The sequence below is a fragment of the Oreochromis niloticus genome, linkage group LG7 (genome assembly GCF_001858045.2).
Source record: "Oreochromis niloticus isolate F11D_XX linkage group LG7, O_niloticus_UMD_NMBU, whole genome shotgun sequence".
Taxonomy (NCBI): Eukaryota; Metazoa; Chordata; class Actinopteri; order Cichliformes; family Cichlidae; genus Oreochromis; species Oreochromis niloticus.
In genome coordinates, this window is record NC_031972.2 from 15,544,020 (window position 1) to 15,568,581 (window position 24,562).

Here is a 24,562-nt window from a genome sequence, read left to right on the forward strand (position 1 = left end):
AAATCAAAACTTTATTTTTCTTTGTTCGTCATACTAGCCTATTTAAATAGATGACAAATACCAAAACTCCAGTGTGCCAGTTGAAGATATACAAAGTAGGCGTATCTTGTACTGCAAGCTCTTTGCAAGCTGCAAACAGATTTCTTTGTTTCAAGTTTTGTGTTTATTTCCTTTAGCATGCAGCTGCAGTTCTGCTGGAACATCTGGGCATGTAAATGAATGCCATCCTCAGACAGGAAATTGTCATTGCCTCAGTCATGTGACCGGACGGGATTGCAGTTATTGCGAAGTTGGCTTCTTCAACCTCCAACCGGGCATTGGATGTGAAATGTAAACAGATCCCCTGTGCGCTTCAGAGTTGATTCGTATGAAAAGCAGTAATAACTATTCTTAGAAGCAGACTCTATCATTAATGTGTCATTTTCCTGCCTTCCTCAGATGCAAATGTAATCCAATTGGCTCATCGTCACTGGCATGCCATCCAATCACAGGGCAGTGTGTGTGTCGCACAGGAGTGGAGGGGAGACTGTGTGATACTTGCCGTTTGGGCTTCTTTGGATTCTCATCACGAGGTTGCAGAGGTACAGTACTTTACTCGAGGCATCACAACTGCACTATGTGCCATCCTCTAATCCTCTAATACTTCCTCTAATACAGATCACACATGAAGGCATTTCTAACTCTTTAAATGTTTATCTCTGTTGCTCCTCGGCTCTGCCATCCCCTTGTGGTCCCATCTTGCCTCACCAAGCCTGTAACTGTGACCCGATGGGCTCCGTTTCTATGCAGTGTCGCAGTAACGGCACCTGCCACTGCCGCCAGGGCTTTGTGGGTTACAAGTGTGACAAATGTGAGTTAAACTATTTCCACAACAGAGCCACACACCAGTGCGAGGAATGCCCAGTTTGCTATGGCCTTGTCAAGAAACAGGTGGGTCTATGTTTGGTTCAATTGTTTATGTGCGTTAATATTTGCATTTGGAAGAACAAAATCAGGATTTTTTGAATTTTTACTGCTTCAAACGGCAAATTAGGGCACAGCATATAAAAATAAGCTTTTGTAGTCAAATGGCAAACTTGATACCAAAAAAGCTGCACAAGTGGACTGTGTTGGGAATTTAACCTGTAATGTAATCATTTATACATTACCACTCACTTGTAACAATTAATCATAGTAACACTTCTGATTAATCAAGATCAAATTTAGCATATTTAGAGGAATTGAAGGATTTTCTTACCACTTTAAAAAAAATGCAACACACACTGTGTTTTAACCAGCCTAGCTTTAGGTATTTACTGGGGTTTATATTAGGGTTGCCAACTTTTTAAATATCAAATAAGGGACACTCTGGCGTGCCAGAAGCACAATGCACAGCCAGCAGAGTATAGTGTAAATATACAACGTGTGTTTATATTCTTACAATAAAAATGCAGTAAAATGTTGGTATTTACTCAATTACTCATCTAAAACAATAAAGAAAAATACAGTAAATGAATACAGAAATCACATGGGTATTTCCTTTGAAAAATAAGCAAAAAAGAGAAAAAATATTCAAATAAAATGCTGTAAATAGGGGCTTTCATTAACCAGGTTATTATTATGCTACGCAGACCGAAATGTATTCCTTCTTAAATCTGGTTTGCGTGGCAGGCAGTCACTGACAGCTGTAACTGGACACAAGCACTCGTCTGACATAAATGCGGTCAAATCAGATTTGGTATTTGTAAGAGTGCCATCTGTTGGTCAGAAAGCAGCATTGCAGGTAAAGATCAACATACAATTCAAGTTAGAATAAGGAAGAAATTATGTGGGATGTCCCGGTTAAAACGGGACCTTTGGCAACCCAAGTTTACATACACTTCAACTGCCAAGGTAATGTCTCTGAAAATATCTAATGTTAGCATGGCAGCTAGGATGGCCTAATAGTGTTTCCCAACCTTTCAGAGCCACGGCAACATATTGTGGCGAGCTTAGACAAGGAGGAGACAGAGGTATTGTTTGGTCTTGCTTCCCGCGAGCTAGCCAGGGAGCACAGCCATTTATTTAAATCTGCGCAGGAGCACTGCCGCTAGCAAACTGCTCCGCGCGGCAACCACAACAACAACAACACAAAATGGCGCTCTCTCACACAGTTGCAGAGAGAGCATCACCCGTAACCATGGCGACAGAACATAAATGTCAATAACAAAACCCCAAACAGCCCTGGCCCGCTACATAGCCCCCACCTAAGGGGTCAGTCGTCCCCGACAACCCCATTACCCAACACAAAGTCCTGCAAATGTCCATGTGTCTTCCTTCGGTGCGCAGGCCAATCTCGACCAGCAGGGGAAGAGTCACTTGGATGAGAACCTGGGGTGCCACCAGCATCCCCGTTTTTGCCCCAGCGGCTGCTGGAGCGGGCGGGCGGTACGGTGAGAGCCTCTCCTGGTGCAACACCGCCACGCGCCCTGGGCCCGGCATGCGGATCCGGTACACCACTTCTGTTAGCCGCCCCACGACTTCGGCCGGCCCTTGCCAGTGACCGCACAGCCTGGGGGACACCCCTCTCTTGCGAACCGGGCAGTACACCCAAACCTTGTCGCCAGGCACGAAAGCTCCCCCTCGGCACCTGGTGTCGCAGGCTCTTTTCTGTCGTACTCCGGCGCTGACCTGGGCCTGGCAGGTGTAGTCATGAACCACTCGCGGCCGCTCCCTCAGCCTCCTGTAGCAGTCCCTGGCCACCAACACACGCCGGTTCCCTGCCTCGGGGACGGGGAAAGGCCCTAGGACGTCTCCTCCCACTCTCTCCATCGGGGCCCCCACCTGATGCTGCTGCAGGGGAGCAGTGGGGCGTTGAGTGGGGCCCTTCCGTGCCGTACAGGTGTCACAGCAGTGCACATGAAGTTCCACATCCCGTCGACAACCAGGCCAGTAGAACTGCCCCCTGAGACGGCGGAGAGTTTTAGCATTCCCATAGTGGCTGGCCCCCACCGAGCCGTAGACAAGCTCGAGCACCTGCGACCGCAGCGACCGAGGCACCAACAGCTGCGGGAGATCCTTGCCCTGTTTGGGGGCCCGCCATCTCCGGTACAGGAGGCCGTCGTGGGTCTCCAGATTGTTGTACTGGGAGTAGTAGGCCTTCACGTCGGGCCCCTGTCCTGACACCCCTGTCCAGCCTGGGCGTCGTGCTGCCTCCAGCCAGGCCCCTACCTGAACCAACGTCGCATCAGCCTCCTGCTCCTGCTTCAGCTGCTGCATGGTCAACGAGAGCCATCCCCCTCCGTCAGCTGTGGCCCGAGCAGTAGCCACACCCCGTGCCTCCTGGGCCCGCTCTCCCTGCCGTTTCGAGAGGGGCAGCTGGCGTGGGCGCAGACAGATGGGTTGAGCAGAGCCGGTGTCGATGGCGTGCTGAACCAGCCGCGTCTGCCTGCAGTCTCCGGTTCCCTGCTTTTGACCGCACTGGAGAGCCAGAGTCTCTGTACCAAGAGTGACCGCCAGCTTCGCGGTGTCAACGCAGGCCCCCCCAGCGAGTCAGCAGATCAAGGCCGATGATGCACTGGTCTTGGATGTCAGCAAGCCAGAAGTAGTGCACCAGCTCCAGATCCTTCACTCGGATCCGCAACGGTTTCTTACCCCGCATGTCAGTTCTCTCCCCCGTCACTGTCATCAGCTGGGTGTCGGTGGGTGGGCGACCAACCCATCACAAGCGGCCCGGATGTTCCAGGAAACACACCAGGTCGTATTAGGGAAATGGTGGACCCCGTGTCCACCAGGGCCTGGCAGGGCTGGTCCTCAACACAGCAGCTCAGGTAGAGTCCCTTGAGGTGCCCGACTAGGCCCGCCACCGTGCATCGTTCTTGGAGGGGGGCAGGAAGCTGGAGCGGTGGTCCCCTCGCTGTACCGCTCCCCCTCTCATCCCCCTGAGGCCACATAGTTCTGGCCTTTGGGGCGGGCGCCAGGCAGTCGCACGCCATGTGGCCAGGCTCATCGCACCGGTAGCAGCAGTCGGTCGGTCGACGGGGACACCTCCAGGGCACCAAGGGCTGCGGCTGGCATATCCCCGCGACCTCCCTCTCACTGTCGCAGTCTGCAGCTCTGATTTGAGAGTAGTTTGGGGGGCGCAACTGCTGGTCAGGTCGCGATGTGAGCACAAGCTCGGCCCTTTCAGCCTCAAGGAGCGCCTCATGGAGAGTCTGAGGCATGGCCAGGCGGACGTGTTGGCGTAGTCGCTCTGGGAAAAGTCCTCGCAGGAAAGCATGCAGGCTAAGCTCCTCACGGGCTGCTGCTGGGAACTCTGGGTAGCCACGACGAGCATACAGCAACACATCCGCTGCAAAGGTGCCCAGGCTCTCCCCCAGCCTACGGCTCCGGTTGGTCAGCTGCTCCCTGCTCTGATCAGTGGAGTGCCGCTGCCCAAATCGCCTCTCGAGTGCTATGGTGAGGGCCTGGAGCTCATGCTGCTCTGACGGGGCTAGGTCAAGGAGTACCTGCAGTGCATCTCCTTCCAATGCTAGCGCTAGGTGTGTAGCAGCCTCTTCGTCGCTCCAGCCATTATGCCTCGCGGCTAGCCGTACTTGTGAGAGGTAGGGCTCTAGCGGGGTTAGCCCGTTGTATTTCGGTACCTTAGCTGCCGTTGCAGGCATCACTGCTCGCTGTCGGGGCCCGGCGTGTCGGTCGACAGAGGCAGCCCATGAAGCACTGTCCTAGCGTCGGTCGCCACGGGCCGCTGCCGCGGTGCGCTCACACCGTCGGGACCCGTCGGGGGACTTACATGGCCGCTCGCTTGCTCCAGCCTCTAGCTGTGTCCCAAAACGTCGGCTGCATCCTTCGGACAACCCGGCCTTCGCGGTCTACGTGGGCCGGGTCCTTCGAAGACCGAGAAGGCCGGAAGTGCGAGGCTGTGAAATGGGACGGTCTAGCCTTCAGATTTGTGTCACCGCTGTGTCGGTGGACTTTAATAAACTCGGCCGTCTGCCCCTTGCTATCTAAAATATAACAGGACACTGGCGTAAATTCTCGACCATCTCACACTTCTGTTTAATCAGTTTTCTTTTTGACGTTTATTCAGCTGTGTGAAAATCCCGGAGGAACCCACCCGATGGATTAATAAAGTTTTATTTAATCTAATGATCTAATAACTTTGATCTCAGCCAACCCGATTTACTCACGAACAAATAAAACACCGAAATAAGGCAAACAATTACATTTTTAAGTTATCCGAATGACTTATATATCATGTTTAACCTGAGTAGCGAAAGAGCGGGGGTCTGAAAACGATGAAGCTGGGAGTCCGCTGCTCTCGCCGGCTCGAGCGACCATTGAACCCCCCGGTTTGCTATCGAGCGGATGGGTAACAGACGTCTCCGAAAACGTCGGCGCACTTTTGCAAATATGCGATGTCTTGATAAACCGAGCAGATATTTGAAATTTACACCGCCACTTTCTCGCCTGAAAATATGTTAAAAGTTTATTTTGTGACCCAGAAAGATTAATAAGACTAATTTTAAAACTTAGTAGCGGCCGCCATTGTTGGCAGCTGAAATTTGGCTGGACCGCGCTATGAATTCTGGGATATGGTGGGCCACGAAGGACACACCCAACCCATCCTTCAAATTCGGGGAAATGAAGGACGCATTTGTCAGCTGCATTTGAAGGAGTCGACGAATTGGGACAGCCTTCGTCGCCGGGCTGTGACGTAATCGGCCTTCAAATGCGGCCTCCGGAGGATGCAGCCGACGTTTTGGGACACAGCTTCTGAGTGTCTCTCTCCATTCCGGCGAGGGTGAGCTATCCCACTTCTGACACCAATGTGGTGAGCTCAGACAAGGAGGAGACAGAGGTATTGTTTGGTCTTGTTTCCCGCGAGCTAGCCAGGGAGCACAGCCATTTATTTAAATCTGCGCAGGAGCACTGCCGCTAGCAAACTGCTCCGCGCGGCAACCACAACAACAACAACACAAAATGGCGCTCTCTCACACAGTTGCAGAGAGAGCATCACCCGTAACCATGGCGACAGAACATAAATGTCAATAACAAAACCCCGAACAGCCCTGGCCCACTACAATATTTCACATTAGACGGCACACCACCAAAGAAACATGTCACAAAATGCATGTTGATAATTTTCTCCCATGCACCAGGTATAGCGTAATTGGCTCAGTTTGTCCCAAGTATCCCTTTTGGGTTTCTTCTCACGACTACTCATGCTAGAGCCTTCATCTGGGTCGGAATTTTCTGCAGGACCCTGGTCAGATTGACTACTTTTTCTTTTCAAATATTTATCTATTGATATTAAGCCCTGCATCATCTCACAGCACGACTATTATGTCATTTCTTCTTCGTCTTCTTTTGTTTTACTGGCAGTTGGCAACCCATTTAATTAGAGGAGGTAGTTGTACTGCCCTCTAGTGGAAGAGAATGTAATTGTTCTGCCCGTTATTCACGCCGATCGCTTAGAGTACAAATCAGGTGGAACCAGATAGTCTTCCACGGCTGATCAATTCTCACGGCAGACCTATGTGCCGCGGCACAGTGATTAGGAAAGACTGGCCTAATATATGAATAAGCTACATTATGATTTACTGTCATGGAAAAAAGACATTTTTCACAGGATTGTATGCAGCTAGGTGCTGCTAATGAAATGCATTTGATAGACATCATCAGCAGGTGTGAACACCTCTATAAAAGCAGGAGTTTTGAGAGTTTGCCGGTCTGGAACGCCCCAGCAAATTCAAGCCAAGGTCGAGTCCTTGCAGTGCTGAGAAATTGCAAAAAAAACCTGAGAGCTATATCTCAGGTGTCAGTTAGAATGTTAAAGTTCAAAATAGTACAATTGTCTTAAAAGAGCTGTGCAAACGACAAGCCAAAATTCCTCCACAAGGATGTGAGAGGCTGATAAAATCATACAGAAAAAAAATCACTTCAATTTATTACTGCTAAAGGTGGGTCTGGAGTGTACGAAGGACAGAGTCCTTTCTTACAATAGTGTTTTTGTCCATCAATATTCATTCCTCTGTGAGCTCTATCTGGTCTTTACCAAAGAAAATGTCTTGCTATTTAATGCTTGATAGTTGGTTTAACTGTGTAATTTGATCTTTGGCAGGTTATTGGATAGATTTTTAACTTTTTATTAAAAGTATCTGGCAATAATGACCCAATGAAAAACAGTCATGTTGAGTGTTAATATAGTGCAAGGTTAATAAAGAAGTACAAATTAAAACCAGGTCCTAGCTGTCCTGCGTTTCCTACTTAGGAAAGCAGTAGACATCATGAACTTGAATGTGAATTCTTTTTTTGTTTAGGAATGGAACTTCTTATCTTTGTTGACTCTGTAACTATTAAATTAGTAATTTCTTCTATAAAATGTGAGATAATTCTGATCAGATTGAATGTACTTGTGTGCATTTCTATAGCACTCTCTAGTTTTACTAATGACTCAAACTACTTAAAGACTGCAAGTCACATTTTAACCTCATATACATGCAGCGCTTTACTCTATAAAACACTTTATCTGCTTCACATTCAATTAACCTAAAATGCATGTCTTCAAACTTTAGGTGGAAGCAGGGCAAAAGCTACGCAGGCAAAAAGAGATCATGCAAACACCACACACAGGCTTACTCTGCTAACCACTGTAACTGCTGTGCCTACAATTCACTCTTAAAACACTAATAAAGGTGAAGTATAGCATTTTACAAAATACCGCTTCAGTTTAGGTGTGAGTGTCTCAGACTGTAGCTTTCTTGACCTTGCATTGGGTCTTAACCTTTCCACATTCTCACTATGTTCTTTGTAGGCCCGTGCACTAGTCCATATTATTATTTTGCACACCTACACACTGTGTTTTTGGCACACTTTTAATGCGTGAGGGGCAATTTGTTCCTGAAATAACACAGTCCCCATAGTACATCCTGCCTTTGTAGACCCTCATGGCAGCCATATGGCTCCTTTGTATTTGTAGATTGCAAGTAAACAGTGGCTGTGCAGTGAAACAGAAAAATGATCTCCCGCGCTGCTCCTCTCTGTCCCTTTAGATTTGTAGCAGCCCACGTCTGTATGCTAAGGTGCCGTGTCTCTGGATTTGCCTTCTGAGGACAATCCAATAGCGCCTACGTGTTCTGTCTGTTCTCTGTGCATTTTCTTGTTCCGGCTAAAGTGGCTGTATGTTCTCACCGGGCCGGCTTGTACCTGTGTGAATGCATGCTGTGATTTCCACAGTGTTAGCGATTCAGTGAACATCCCAACCCTTGTCTGCTCCGAACACCTGCAATTACTCTCACTGTCCTCAGTCTCCCCCAGCTCTCCCTTTCTGCTGCTCGCGCTCTCTGTCTTTCCGCTCCTACTTTTCTTGTGGTTCAAACATAGAAAGGGGGGAAAAAAGACTAACGAGCACAGAGAGAGAGGTTGAGAAAAGACAGAGACGTGCGAGGGACGATCAAGAACGGTGTGAAAAAGGCCGTGGATGACAGCAGAATTTAGAAGAGAATTTTATTTATTTTTTTATATTTTTTAAATGGACGGGACTTGATTAAATGTAAGAATGAATAACTCAGAAAAGGCACTCACTGTTTTATCTGAGTGGTGTTAAGCTGACTAGGCATATTAATACACCGATCATTGCTCTCTAAAGTGATCGGCAAGAAATTCCTGCTAACACAGAACATGTGATGTGCACACGTGCGCAACGTACGGCTACCAGCTTAACAAAAGGGGTAATCACAGCCAGATCACAGGCTCTGTTTATATAGCTCTGGACTGTTTTTTAACTGCCGGGTCAGCAAACTGTTGCCAATCACGGCACTTTTATTCCATTTTCAGATCCGGACTTCCATTCTCTAAGAAGTCTTATCTAGTTATCTGCAGAAATGCTTTCCTCGGTCGCACGCTATGCAGGGAATAGTGAGTGGATGCGGATATGAAAACCGTGTTCTGTGCTTATCCTGTTTTTGGTATTCATTTATTCATTGCTTTTGGTGAAATACTACATTTTGATGTTTTGGTGTACCAAGAATCTGAGTCCTATCTCAATCCCTGCATCTGAATAAATAAATACAGATGGAGGTAGATAGATATTCTGTTGTGGTGTTTTGTTTTGTTTTTTTTCAAGTGTTTTGTTTGCTTTTTTTGCTTTTTTTTTTTTGTTGTCTTTTTAAACCCGTATTCTCATTCACACCTTCGGTGAAAAATCTCAATGCTATTACAGGCGGAAAAGCTCAGGACTCGGCTGCAGGATTTGGAGAAGCTCCTGGCTCACTTTGATTGCAGAGGTAGATTCGGGAAGCGGCACCACCTGCTGAAGTATCACATGACCAGGCTTTATGAGCATGAGCACCAAAGGGAGGATACTCTGCCCAATGCTCTGGAGGATTTTCTGGCCTTCCAAGGTATCAGCAGCCAGGAGCCGAGATAATTCCGCTGTCACTCCTTTTAATGTTTCCTCCGTGGTCGTGACATCTTGCGAGGCACTTGGCAGCCTTTGCCTTGTGAAACACGATGCTCGCTTGATGTGCCATTGTAACCGCTGTGTCACGCTTCGGCTATGAGATGATAACATGCCGTATCAGTACATACAAGACCAGCCGCAGAAACTTGATGTGAAACCGCCCCTGGCGTTTCGAAAATCTGCTGCTGTTGCTCTGTGTCTGTGTCTCCTCCAGCGTGACTGGGCTACATATACAACGCAGCAAAGCGATTAAATCAGGAAGCAAGGCGACAATACAAACCTCTCCCAATTACTTTAACACAATGTTGATATATCCTCATTATCTTTGGAGGGGAAAAGGCTTACAGGCTCAGCTGCACAGGCCAAATGGAGACAAATCATAACAATATAGAACAGGGCGCCGTGTGACCAACTTAATCCCTATTTATATGACAGCCAGGGCATCTCTAATCCCTGCTTATTATGATTATAGTTGCAATCATGATAACAGTTGCCCAACAATCGCCCTCCCATCACCCACGCTATATATATATATACACACACACACGTTGTTACCAGTCGTGCTCTTAAAGGCACTGGATGGCCGGGTAATGATTTAATGAGTATGTGGAATCAACAGACTCGCTGTGTGGGCACACACAAGCTCCTTGCTTCTCATTTTATCAGACACGGAGTCAAAGCGACAAGTAAAGCATGTCCCAAAATGAAGCAACAAAGCGGACAGATTGTACTAATTGTTCTGTAAAATGCCTATGCAGCCAGTTGAATTAGAAACACGACAGCAAACAAAGTGAAATTGCCAAAAAAATACGAGCATCTGGATAAATTTCCATATGGTTCTGCTTCTTCTGACTACCGATATGCGGAATGGATGAGAGTCCTCACATGAATTAACACAGTAAATGAGGGAGCCGAGAACGAGAGATGTGTCGAAATACGGCTTTCCAGCTACAAAGAGTTGGAAGAATGGTATTCTTGGTGAAACAATCCGTGAAAGACTTAACGTGGTTTTATTTGCTTTGTTCTTTCAGAGGCACGGGAGGCCTTAATAAAACAATTTTCCTTGCTGGAAGCTTCTACAGGCACACTTTTAGCCCAGCTGCATGGCATTACATCTTCTTTGAACTGCAGCATCAGCATGACAGAGGAAGAGGGGAAGGAGAGGAGGAAGGATGAAAGCAGCGGGGCTGTGTGTCAGACCTTCACAGACACTCTACACATGATCAGAGTGTCTCAGAAACAACTGAAGCAGGCAACACAAGACCTGGACAATATGGTAGGTGACCTAAATGTACACTTTGTCCTCAGTATTGTAGCCACCTACACTCATCAATCACTTTATTAGTTATGACTTGCTAGCACCACTTTGGACACCCTTTGGGTTTCCAAACTGCCTTAATTCTTTATAGCATAGATTTCAACAAGGTGCTGGAAACGTTCCTCGGATTTTGTTCCATGAAGTGAATCTCCAGCCTCTGTTGGTACGAGGCAGGATGGATCCATCCTTTTATGTGGGCTACTCCAAATGTTGAGCCCACCATCCAGTTGCTGCAGCAGAAATTGAGACTCATCAGATCAGGCAATATTGTTCCCGCCTGATAAGCCTGTGTGAACTGTAGCCTCAGTTTTCCTGTTTTTTAATTGAAGAGAGTTCACCCAGTGTGGTCTGCTGCTGCAGCTCATCTGCTTCCAGTCTTGGCATGTTGTGTGTTAATAAAATAATTTCGTTTTTGTCACCGACCTGTTTTTCCTGACAAAAACAAGACAATAACTAAATAAAAACGAACGCACAAGGAAGAAAACGATGATGACAATGATGATGATGTCAATTTTGCTGAAAGGATTCTGGAGAGACAAGATCCAATCAGAACTAATTAAGTTGTGTGGAAAGGTGGAATGGAATTTGGAAGTGATCTAAACTGAAGTAATCTCCTTGTGCGGTAAGGTTAGAGAGAAGAATAGAAGTCATGGAGGAAACTAACTTAAGATTCTGTCTACTAAAATCTTAATCTTTAGTCGACTAAAACTAATAGAATTTAGATGCCTTAACTATGACTGAAACTAAATGAAATTGTAGTCCAAAGATTGACTAAAAAACTAACCAACATTTGCTGTCAGAATTAACACTGCTACATATCCTTTTGTAATTAAAGGCTATTAGATTTTCTGTTGCCTTGAAGCAGCGTGACCATTCGCCTCTGGCATGAATAAGGCATTTTCAAACCAGAGGCCTGTGTCTTACTGGACTTTCTCTGTAAACCCTTGAGGTGATTGCTCAGGAACAAATCCCAGTTCATCAGGAGTTTGTAAAATACTCAGACCAGCTGATCTGGCACCAACAACAACACCACATTCAAAGTCTCTTAAATCACCTTTCTTCCCATTCTGATGTTTCATTTGATATTCAGCAGGTGGTGTTGACTATGACAATATGTCTAAATGCACTGACTTACTGCCATGTGATTGGCTGATTAGATTTGCACCTGAATATGTGTACCTAATAAAGTGGGCTGTGAGTGTGTCACGACTTCCAAAAATCGGATTATTTCCAGGATAAAAATAGAGTTTGTAGATTTAGAAACATTAAAAAAAACACAGGTTCTGACTAGTGAAGGGGCGCTTATGGTGCTGCATCATGTCTAAGGTTTGTATTCAAGTGGGAACTGCTCATAGCACTGACTATGCTAACTCTGCAGTACAAATTTCCTTCAGTTGTTTCTGTACAGTTTCACTGAAGAAAACTGATGACATGTGGATCTGAGCTATCCATCACAGACTTCATGAAGTAAATCAACCTGCAGCCATTGTTCAGCGGTGATGAATATTGCCATGCCCCAGGTTTCCAGCAGAACAGCAGACCTAAGCATAACTATGCACTATTGTCAAATTTTAAATTGGTATTCTAAGTAAAGACTTAGGCTTTCTTAGTGCCAAATCATAGGTATACCAATGGTTTTAAAGGGGTACTTCATAGCACTCTGTGTGGAAACTTTAGTGCAAGCAGCAGATCAGCATCCCAGAAACTTTACAAAATTAGTTAAACAAGACAAGAAATAGTTAAGATACTGCTAAGCTGAGTGGTTTCACAGCACCGGTAGTGGCCTTCACACCACAAAGGAGGAAAAAATGTCCAAATCAATAGTATGAGTGAATGATTGGGAGAAAAAGAAAGTCCCCTTTGCCAGTGAATCCAAATGTGAGCTTCCATGAATGACATATTAACAATAACAGATTCACCAAAGGTCAGCACAGTAGCATCAGCAAAGTCCTGCTTGTTTACTGTCTTTGCATAATTCATCCTCGTTCTACTCAGTCTCACGGCACGTTTTCCACCGGTTATACACGACCCCTGTAGAGTGGCTCTGTGCCTCACAGTGAAAGCCCACTCCCAGTTAGATAACCAGTGATTTAACGAGGCCAGCAAGACAGAGAATAATACTGCAGTGTATCAAATGTGTAGCAAAGTTTGGTAGTGGGAATTTGAAATTGATCAAAAGTAGCCCTCCTTAGAACTTTGTGGGGGGAAGATTGACAAAAACAAGCAGTCCTAATATCAAAATAACCTCTTAGGAACATTTTTATTGTTATCTGGGTTATAAGGTATTACACATGACAGCTCGAGCATATGCTTATATTAAATCAAGTCCTATAAATATTACTGTAAGCAATAATCAATCTTTTATGCCACTGCATTATATACTGTGTGCTAGCATGCTGGCGCTGTATGTAGCATGTTTTTTTTATTGTCTTTGCTGTGGGAGGTTGCAGTTTACCTTGGTAGATGCTGCTCTTTTGTGTAGATCCACAAAGATTCCCCCCAGGCAAAACCATAACTCCACCCCCTCACGCCCCCACCCTTCTCCGTATGAGTGGCACACTCCTCCCTCTGAAACAAAAACCCAAAGATGTTGATGGACGCTAAAATTAACAACTTGTTCTTCACCCGCCTCAAGGCTTTTCACGGTCTCTTCATGACGCTTGCAGGAATTTATTATAGATACTCCTGCCATGTTATTTAGGTTTGGAGAGATGAGTGAGCTTGTTTTGCCAATATATAGCTCTCTATTTCTGATTGCGTGTGTGTGTGTGTGTGTGTGTGTGTGTGTGTGTGTGCATGCCTCCATTGTGCTTATCACTTGGGTATGCCTGAAGCAACAGCAATTTAATTTCATATTAATAAGCAGAGCGGCCACCTCCCTTCCACTAAAATGAAGAAAGAAAAATGCTAGTGTGTCAATTGTTGATTCAGTTTGCCCATTTTATTTGCATTTTGTCAAATTAAATGTCACTCTGGGAAGGACTCTGGCTTCAACTGTATAAACACTGCATTTATTAAGACAAAACTTCAGGCAATTTCAGACCTTTTTAGGACCCCTCCCCCCATATGCCACTGCTTTGAACCTGCTTGATTACATACATTTAGACAACGAGGTTCATTATATACAACATGCAAAAGTATTGAGTACTCTCAAGTGCAATATGACTTTCATGTCAGCTGATTCGTAATTGTATTACCTTACAGGAGTTACATTGTAAATATATCCCACACAGTAGGCACTCAATGCAACAAAGCTCTAAATATTCCATTACTGAGCTTCAAGCCTTATTTCTAATGCTTTCTGTGTCCACCCACATCTTTAAAAAGACCATCTTTGGACTGAAATGAGGCCATAATTAACACTTTTTACTGCTATTCTATTAATAATTTTGCATATCCATGGGCATTTGGGGTTCCAACTATAAAACAAATCCCCCCAACACCTTTTTGGACTCATATCATCATCATCATCATCATGTGTTTACCTCTGTGTGTTCATTCTGGTAGTCCTGGCCGTGTTCTTACCAAATACATTGGACAAATAGATCCTGGTCTTATCTGACCATCACTCCCCATGTTCATTAAACTTTTTTTCTTTTCCCTTTTTTGTTAATTAAGTCAAATTTGATCTTGCGGTGTTGTGCCAGAGAGAAAGCAGGAGAGTTGCTTGCTCTTTTAGCTGTCACAGAAAATCTCATTTTTACTGATAACCCATGTGCCAAGTCTGTAGGTTTCATTTGTCTGTTTTTTTTTTAGATTGTGTAAGTACTACCTCGTTTAAAAGGATCCTGATTTGTAGTACTAGGGCTTGTACTATACCTCTGATTACTGTTGAAACTGTTTCCACTGATTTTTAAGTTGGCCATAAATCTTGCTGTATTCTTTTCCAGTGTTGTGAAGTCTCACAATCACATTTCTCAACTTCACCAGCAATTCTTTCCCACGTGGAGCAAGAATGCAGACAGTCACAGCCCAAAATGACAAAGCTCTTATGTTCGCAGGTCATTTTGTAACTCTGATCATGTATTTAGGCTCATTCACAATCCCAGAAAATCTCTGGTTTGTTTCGCTGATCATAACTTTTCTAACGTGCAGTGCTGTAAAATAGTTTGTCCCCTTCTTGATGTCTTTCTTTTGTCATTTTTCTTTTTGCAATATTTGTTACATGTTTCAGATCATCAGACAAAATGTAATATTAGACAAAGGTTCAAACTAATCCTCTGTGAAAAAGGAATTAATGTATTTAAAAGTAGATCAAATAAATCTGTATTTTGTATTTATATCTTTGTCAAATATGACTAATACTGCAAAATAATAAAAAACAGGACAGAACTGTACATGTTCTTATCAGAAATAATAAACCTTTGAACGTGGACAAGTGTGGATTTTGAGCCATCATGTAATACAATGTGGAAATCAACTGGTAGACAAAGAACAGAACAAAAGGTAGCTCACATCCAGTGAAGAGCTTTGAAATGTCCTTCGAGAAGCCTGGAGAACTTTTCCTGAAGACTACTTAAAGCAAGGGTGTCCAACTCCAGGCCTCGAGGGTCATGTTGGATCAAGGACACATTTAAAACTTGCAGGACACTGGCCCTCGAGGTCTGGAGTTGGACACCCCAGACTTAAAGAAAGCTGCCAGAGAGAGTTCAGGCTGTGTTAAATAATAAAGGTATCCATGCCAAATATTGACTTTCAAACTCATTCAAACTATACAAACTCAGTTTTTTCCTCATGTGCTGTTTTTCCATGTACTTCCCTATTTCAATAAATCAATGCACCTATTTTTAGTTTTCTAGCAAAATATAAAGAAATGAGAGGTGGTTCAAGATTTTGGCACAATGCTGTATTTTTCTGAATAACTCTCAGAAACACACAGTTTTCACACAAATGAAAATTTCTCTGACTGCAAACAGCACTGTGTCAAAAACATTTATAAAAATAATCAGCAGAAGTGTGGAAAATCCTTTAATTACGTGACCTCATATGATTTAATTAAACACGTCCAAACAGCTTAGAGCCATTCCAAGACCAGAGCTGTACTTTTTTTGTCATTTGCTCAGTATGTTGCTTTCTCTCGCTACCTTTTTCACAGCTCATTCCTTTTGAGGCAGTGTCACGACCCAACAAATGGAACATTATGGTCAATGACTCACAGGTGCTAATGAAAAGGTAAGTTAGGTCAATGGACTTTGAGTTGTCAGTTAAAAGCAAAGACCACAATAGTAATTTACGGAGCTTCATCACTCCCGGCTTTTAGCTTGTCAAATACATTGTGGTTAGGTTACTGTGAATCGATGCTCTCAGCGCTTCAGAGTACACACCTTTGTTCTAGTTAAAAATATCCAGAGTGGAAATCCATTTTTCTCTTTCCTTGCAGCAGCTGCAGTACTATTCTGTAATGTTCATTTTATTCCTCTTTTACATTATTTACCTTTTTTTATTTCTCCTTCTTCTTCTTCTGGTAGTCACAGAGAAACAGCGGACCACATTGAGGCTATAGCTGACAGGGCAGTAAGAGCCTCAAAGCAGACCTATAGCTCCCTGATGGATCTACTGCAGGACAACTCTACAGAGGAGTACATCAGGAACCTAACGGAGCAGTGAGCACAAAGACAAACATATGCTCATGTAGACATGCACAGGCAGAAACAGTGCTTTGTATGAATTCACATTCACATAATGCATTCTACAACTCCCTGGATTATTGCGCTTTTGCAGTGTGTGTGTGTATATATATATACAACAAAGTGCACCTATCACTGTATTATAGCTCAAGGTCCTCTTCTTTGCTGCTGCCTCTTAAAGCACACTAGAGTTAAGGAGTAAGACATTTAGCCACAGGGAGACAGCTTCTCTCTACTGTAAGCCTATTGCTTTCTTGGATTTGCCACACGCTTGCTGCATCTCCTAGCGTGTGATTGCTCTGAGGATTATCCTGGATGCTAGACAGAATGATGCAAAAAGCCCTCCGGTGGCCATGATGAGAGCAAGAAGTGAGGAGCTCCAAATTGATTACTCCCTTCTACCAGTAGTCAGCTTGATTCAGAGGAGTTGTGTTCATCTTCGGAGCACTGCTGTATGTCTGTGTGTGTGCTCGCGTGTGTGTGTCTGCGTGCGTTTGTGTGTCGCTTTATAGGATGCAAAGTGAGCAGTTTACGCACAGATGGGCAGCATAAAATTGCATTTCCCACACATATTTCCCCATGTGGTGGCACTTAAGCAGATCAGAGGCATTTTATAGGCAGGAAGCTACCCAATCAGAAAATGACAAAGGTATTCAACCTGTCTCCAACAAAAGGTCTGTATCACTAGTACTCAGCAGCACTGCAACTGTTAGAAACAATTCACCTCAGTGTTTGTAATCAGCAACAGCAAAGGGCAGTAGCACTTGTTCAGCACAACTTTGAGCTACATTAATGGACTTTACATTTTAGTGGGAAAGTGCGTACTTGTTTTTACCTTCCCGCATGTTTTTTGGAGATATTATTACTTTCTGATTGAGCTTTTACATAAAGAAGAAGAATGCTGAAGAATAATTTAAATAACAAACTGAACAGCAGTGGTTCACTGCCCTCTCTGGTTTGTGCCTCTCCTGACCATAGTCAGAACCATCCAGTAGAAATGTCACCAGGTCTCGGGGCAATTTTGTACACCCTTATTGCAAAGTGAAAAGTTAAATCACTGAAAATAAGCAAAAACATGATTTTTAGCCAATGCTAGGTCACTGTTGAAAGCTTAAACCACAGCTTTCCAGCCAGTCTGCCTTGTAAAACCTGTGCAGACATGTAGTGTCTAGTTGAAACCCCAGTCATGTTTCAGATCTCTTAATAAAAGCAGCTACAGTTACTGTTGCAGTTTTTATTCTGCAGTCATTTTTTGCCCCTCCTTTTTCTTTTCTTTCTCTCACAACACAGAGTGATATATTTGCATAGTTTCACACTAGCAGGCTGTTTTCTTGTTCTGATGGAGAAAGGCTCCCTATAGGTTTAAAACATGCCTTTGAGGATCTTTGAATGAAGACATAAAAGTATGAAATTAATCACTGAGTGGGGAAAGAGATAAGGCAGAAGGGACAAAAATTAAATTTGTGCATTAGGTTGGGGCTCTTTGAGCCTTGCTGTATTTAAAGTAGTGACCAATTACAGCGGTACAAATGTATTTGTTGTTGGGGATATCTTATGCAGCCAGGTTTATTCTTTCATGGAGAACTTCAGGAGACTCGGATGTCTTATACACTCACACACACACACACACACACACACACACACACACACACACACACACACTAGAAGGATTGACTGAGGAGAATAAAAGTGTAGTGACACACACATATATAAAGCCATTCTGAAAGCTCTGCTCTGATAACACAGCGCATTCATACAAAACAAGCAATTCATGTGTTCATGTCACTCTCACGATATGATGCACATGTGGCAGTGCTGCAAGGGAGTGAAAGCAAGTTAACTATACAAGCTCTTTTCTCTAATGTTGGGTAAATATCAATAAACATGGAGGGGATGCGGAACCATTAGCAAAGGAAGAACTTTATGAACAGCTTTACAGAGATGCTCGAACCATCTCAAACCATTTCTAATGCTCCAGTCACATCGGGATAAACAATGGTTGGAGACTGGCACACAACCAAAACTATTGCATTTAACTTAAAATCTCGCTGAAATGTTTTCCTGGAAAACGGGGATTAGATCTGTGACCATTTGCAGTGATTTGCATTTTTTAAAGCGACTTTCATGCATCAACTGTGAGTTTGCAGTTGAATGTAGTCACTGGTAATCAGTTCCAATTTGTTTGCAATAATAGGGAAATTAATCTGTCTACAGACACAGAAATTAACATTTAAAATGTACTCTGACTGCCGTCAGAACCTCATGGATAGAAGCAGAAGTTCCTCCACAAATAGATGCTTCAGGACAAATACTTTAATGCAAAATGACATAGGCACATCTCTCTATAAACAGAAATATAACCAGAATACAACTGGCTGGTAACCGACTGAGTTCAGTCCTCTATTGCAAAGAGACAATGAGCTCCAGACTGATTCAGACTGACTGCCATTTGTTGGTAATCTGTCCACTTTTATAAATTAAACAAATGTTTGCAAACTTTCCCCAATCTGTCAGAGAGTGACTGTGAACAGAGTCAGACTGCAACTGTTTGGAGACAGGTCGCTTTCTACCAGGTGAACTCAGCTTCTGGGTGACCAGAAGAATTCAAAGCGAGCACCAGGAAACAACCGATATTGCTTATTCTCAAGGAGATTGAAGTCTTATTTTTGCTCTAGTGTGACTGAGCCACAACAAGCAGCAAACCTGCATGCTGGTCAAAGAAAGAGTATAAGTCAGAAAGTCAAACACACCTCTTTAACACAGATGTCACCTACCATTTCCTCTCCCTCTGCCAAGTACCTCCTACTGCTGAGTGCTGAGTAAAGTCAGCTCCACAGGAAGAAGGGGGGTTTCTGAGACAGCAGAGAGAAGGGGAGAGACATCGGGTTGTTGTGTGGGTCGTCTTTCTTTTAAATTTAGAAAAGAGGAGCTCTGTATACGTCCTGTACATTCTCACAAATGAAGTCTAAAACACAAGGAAACTGTTTAACACTAATTTCACTGGTGCATCAGTTTCTGCAACTGATGCATCATAATATACAGTATTATATGATAATGCGTCTGGGTCAGATTGGTTGCAAAATAAATAATAATAATGTATACTTTATTTATCCCCATAGGGAAATTTGTCTCTGCATTTACCCATCAACTCAGTGGGCTGCCACCAATCTAGCACCTGCGGAGCAGGGTGTAGGGACGGTACCTTGCTCAGGGGTACCTCATGGTAGCCGTTCAGTGGATTTGAACCCCCAACCTTCTAATCATGGGGTGACCACTTTACCTACTGAGCTATCCCTCAGTATAAAGCTTCTGTTGTATATAAGGAGCCCATTTTTTATTTTCAGTTTTTGTCTTTTTAAGTTGGCTTTTTATTAAACAGGATAATACGGAAGGCTGAAATTTTGCATCCTGGGAGTGCTGTATGAGCTTTTGTGTCCACATGATTCAAAAGAAAAAAAATAGTCTCACATACTAATTAAAAAAGCACTTTTTAAATTAGTTTCAAGATTGTTATTGCATTCAGTATTGCACGCTGTGATCATTATATTATTTGGAAAGTGCAAAATGATTTACAGTATATGTGACATTCGAATGATCCTGTAGTATAGTATCTCACTATATGAACACTTATAAATGACCCAGCATATTTTACATTAAAGCTGAAATAGACTACATGTTTTGGACTTCAGTCAATCAGTCAGTAAGTCAATCATGTTTTGATATCAGTTTCACCATATTTTTACGTAAATGTTCTGAGAGGGAACTCCTGCACTGCATCTGGGAACCGTTTGCAGGCTGTAGAAAATCGACTTCATGATATGAGACTTGTAAGAGGAGAATGAAGAAAGAGAGACAGAGTGTGCAGTGACTTTAGGAGAGGACTTTGACCTTGGAAAGTCTGGTTGAAAGCCAATATTAAGCTAGAAGTTAGCACTAATACATTTTTAGCATGCATGTGCACGTCAGTGGTTGTTTAGAACAGAGACAAGAACTTTTTAAAAAAAAACTTTTCTATATGTTTCCCACCTATCAGGGATATATTATATGTTTTGATACATTCTTACTGTACTTCTTTCATTTTAGAATCGCACAGATGCAGCAGCAGAAGGAGAACCTGACAGTGCAGCTGAACGATACTGTAGTCGAACAGCTGGCCCTGGAGGAAGAAGCTGCTGGTTTAAAGCTTGCCTTGGGTAACATCACATCATCCTTACATCAGCTGGCTCTGACAGATGCCAGCCCATATCCGGAGGCTGATCACACTCAGTTCAACCAAACCAAACATCTAACCAACTTTACAACAGAGGTCAGTTTAGTCTTCACCGCCATTTCAAGCATATTCTGTTGCATTTTGAACCAATAAATCAATCATTTGATTCTAATTAGTGTGGGTGCTGCTTATATAAGAAACCACTCTGGTTTGTTTAACTTGGCTCGTACAGAGATAGAGGTATGGGGAATTGGAAGTTAATGTCACTTCGTTTTTTTCTCATTTAATATTTGGCAAGGAAAGACGCACACTGAGGCACAGGAGAGAAGATTCTGGCAGCTTCTGTTGCTCACAGGGTACATGTTGTTCTGGAGGGGGGGGCGATTACCACAGCAGCATGTCTGAGCAGAATACACTGTTAAATGACCCAGAAATATGCTAAGGTGCCCTTTGTGTACGTGGTCATCTGAGAGTTTAACAAAAGTAGAGAAAGCAATTAAAAAAAGGATCCTTATTCTAATAGAACTGTTGCTTCTTGTTATCCCCTTTTTTGTGTAGTGGGGTGAGACCCTGGTGAAACAGACAAAAGAACTGGACCAGCAAGTTCAGACTCAAGACGGTCTCATTGCTAAGGTCAGAGAAGTGGTGGAGCCTTTACTACAGACAGTCAACAACAGCATGGAAAGGGTGAATAACATCAGCAAGGTAACTACACTAAATGTTTGCTAGTATTGATTTTCAGAATTTTTTTATTTTAATAATGGTTATTAGCCATGTTAACAGCATAGTTCTGTGAATTATTAAAACACAGACATGTATGTTAATTTATTGTTATTCTTTCTGTGTTCATTCTATCACTACGTATAGTGATACGGCAAAACCTTAAACACCAAAGAAATGAGTCATATAAACATATTTTTTTGTCCTTCTTCTTTGCCAGCTATATTTTCATTGTATAGGGCAAAGTAATCAATTACAGATATGCATGACAACACATTCCACAGACCCCAGAGTTAAGCGAAAAGTATTTACAAGCAACAATGTGCACGTAGATGTAAGGTACGTGCAGTGTCAACAACGTAGGCTTAATGTTTGTCGTCACTGTTCGTTTTGAGATCAGCTAATACAAATCCATCCATTCTCTTCCGCTTATCCTTTTTAGGGTTGCTGGAACCTATCCCAGCTGTCTTAGGGCGAGGGGCAGGGTACACCCTGGACAGGTCGCCAGTCTGTCACAGGGCTAACACATAAACACAGACAACCATTTGCACTCACATTCACACCTGCATTTACACCTATGGGCAATTTAGTGTTTCCAATTAACCTATCTCCACTATCCCCACAGTCTTTGGACTGTGGGAGGAAGCCGGAGTACCCGTAGAGAACCCATGCAAACATGGGGAGAACATGCAAACTCCGCTAATACACATAATATATATAATTTGTAAGGATTTGAGTGTTCTAAAAATCAGTCCCTAGATAGATAGATAGATCACCATCAGTGGCTGCTTTGCATAAACATTATTGCAAACTTTTAATTAACTACACTTGACTTTACTGACTTCTTGCTTTATCCTGCTTCTCTTGTACTAAAGCTGCAAACTCAAGCTCACGGAGCAAAAGTTGTGACTTTGTCATCGGTTGTGACAGGCAAAGAGGTGGAATCAGAAGCGATCTCCCTTCACAGACAACTAGAACGTAAGCCTCTATCTTTTGACGTACATTATTGTTTTTGTTGAATGTACAACTAAATTATTCTGCTTAAATTGAATTGTCAAGTGCTGAGATGAAAAAAAAACATCGTATGACCCAGAGACTTGAGTATTAATATAATAGATATGTCATCACGGTTGTAATGTCTTGACCCATTTGTCATGTATTGAGCACAATAGCAGCTTCTGTAGAAAAACAGAAAGAGCCAGAATGTTTTGAGAGTCGTTCTAGCTTAAACTTCATTAATTAAATATTGACATTTATGAAACACGAAGAGAGTCTTAGGTTAGTTTGTCTGCTTGGACAGTCAGTAATAGTAGAGAGTAATACAGAGTGGATAAAAAAATAAAATTCACCCAGTACACAGTGACCTTTTTAGTCAAATATTTTTTTTTTTAATCTAATACAACTTTGATTATGCCTTAAACATCCATCCTCTTGAATCTCAATTCAGGCATGGTTACACAGTGGCCCCGTCAACAGGTGCAGACCAAGGCTGCAATGAAGAAGGCAAGACTCTTGGAGGAAAAGATCCTGCCTGATGTCAGGAAGAAAGTCGCAGAGACTGAGAAGATGCTTAAACCAGCTCTGGAACACTCCAACATGTCAAATAGTACGGCAAAGGACGCCAAACAAAAAGCGCAAGCTGTGCAAAAGGTGTGAATACTTGTTTTTCCAACCATAACATAACACTGAACAAATGGGATTACAAACGATGCATGTTAATTGGAGAATTGCTAATTTGTGGAATTGACTAAAATTTTGCAATAAGTCAAGAGTTTTTTGTGTGCACAAAAAATTCCTAATTTGTTCAAAAGTATAGCTTCTGATAAGATGATGTCACAAATAATTAGAGATGGACCGATCCGATATTAGGTATCGGTATCGGTCCGATACTGACGTAAATTACTGGATCGGATATCGGGGAGAAATAAAAAATGTAATCCGATACATTAAATATCAAAAAAGCACCTCACAAAACTTGCGACACGGCGTAACTCGGCTCATAACCGTAGCACGTCGGAGCAGTGTGCTCACGTGATAGAGCGGCTGTGTGTATTTGTAGCCTCGCTACCAAACCAGCATTTCATCTCTGAGGAAGTTATCCCAGAGAGAAGTAAAGCAAGTGTGTAAGTTCATCTCTGAATGTTTGTAAAGCGTTCCCATGTTAAGCTTAACAACCGATATATGGAGCGACTGCCTCTTCTTGCTGCTACTTCAATCGTGAAACTGATCAATGATCAGCTGATCGGCTTTTCTGTCGCGAGTCTGTCTCTCTTCTTTGTTTTTGGCCCACTTTGCACCAGAAAGAGGAAACCAGCGGCTGAACAACAGCAGCACGTTTAACCTTGATAAGCTGTTGTTAGAATTTATTTAATATTACTTTCTAGACCAGGATCCTTTTCTACATAGCTGACGGCTGGTAACTGTGCAGGGGCGGATCTAGCAAAGTTTAGCCAGGGGGGCCGATAGGGCATTAACAGGGAAAAGAGGGGCACAAAGACATACTTTTCTTTCTTATTCTCATTTAAAATGTCTAGCTTTTAATAAATAATTATCTGAATCTTACACCCAAAGTTTTAATCTGATGTAAAATGTATAGAAGTCCATTACTGTATATAGTAACTGTTAAGTCTAATCTAACCTAGTAAGCTATACTACTTTTTCCTTTGGGAAGATACCATCTGTGCAGTCTGCAATTCTGCTGAAGAAAGTTGTTGAATCTATTTAATTATTCTTGAAAAATAATTTATTTCTGTGCATTTTTTTTCACACTGCATCAAATTAAAGTTGATTACGTCGATTAAGCATCATGAGGTGGAGGGTGTGGGGTGGTTCCCTATTGGCTAGGGTTTGCAACCCTATTAGTTAGGTTGCTTAATATTTCTGCTAAGTACTCTTTAAAATACCAGAATAGGAAGGATGGAGTAGGTTTAAGTTTATTAGATTGATCAGTATTGCTGAACTATGAAATATTTTGGGCGCAGTGTATTTTTTACATACAGGTATAACAGAATAGCTTTAGTGTTGTTGTTTATTTAAACTTGAGTATGAACTTATACAAAATGCAGCAAGATATTAAAAAAACAGTTTTATTGATTAAAAAACACACTATATCGGATTCATATCGGTATCGGCAGAGATCCAAATTTATGATATCGGTATCGGTATCGGACATAAAAAAGTGGTATCGTGCCATCTCTACAAATAATAATGTTGAAATTAATCTCAGCGGAAGGCCTTCTAGAGTAACAACTCTGGGAAGTTATTTT

The 24,562-nt window shown here is 43.0% G+C and overlaps 1 protein-coding gene across 1 annotated transcript in view; it reads left to right on the forward strand.

Annotated features, from left to right (window-relative positions):
- The window catches only part of lamc3 (laminin, gamma 3), a 137,248-nt gene that overhangs the window by 108,139 nt on the left and 4,547 nt on the right, over positions 1 to 24,562 (forward strand). Inside the window, exons 15-25 of the mRNA XM_005454536.4 lie at positions 177 to 330; positions 439 to 581; positions 752 to 930; positions 9,182 to 9,362; positions 10,453 to 10,697; positions 15,835 to 15,911; positions 16,208 to 16,342; positions 20,450 to 20,672; positions 21,135 to 21,281; positions 22,172 to 22,274; positions 22,744 to 22,946. Of these exons, the coding sequence (XP_005454593.1) occupies positions 177 to 330; positions 439 to 581; positions 752 to 930; positions 9,182 to 9,362; positions 10,453 to 10,697; positions 15,835 to 15,911; positions 16,208 to 16,342; positions 20,450 to 20,672; positions 21,135 to 21,281; positions 22,172 to 22,274; positions 22,744 to 22,946 (1,790 nt within the window). The remainder of the gene's footprint in view (positions 1 to 176; positions 331 to 438; positions 582 to 751; positions 931 to 9,181; positions 9,363 to 10,452; positions 10,698 to 15,834; positions 15,912 to 16,207; positions 16,343 to 20,449; positions 20,673 to 21,134; positions 21,282 to 22,171; positions 22,275 to 22,743; positions 22,947 to 24,562) is intronic.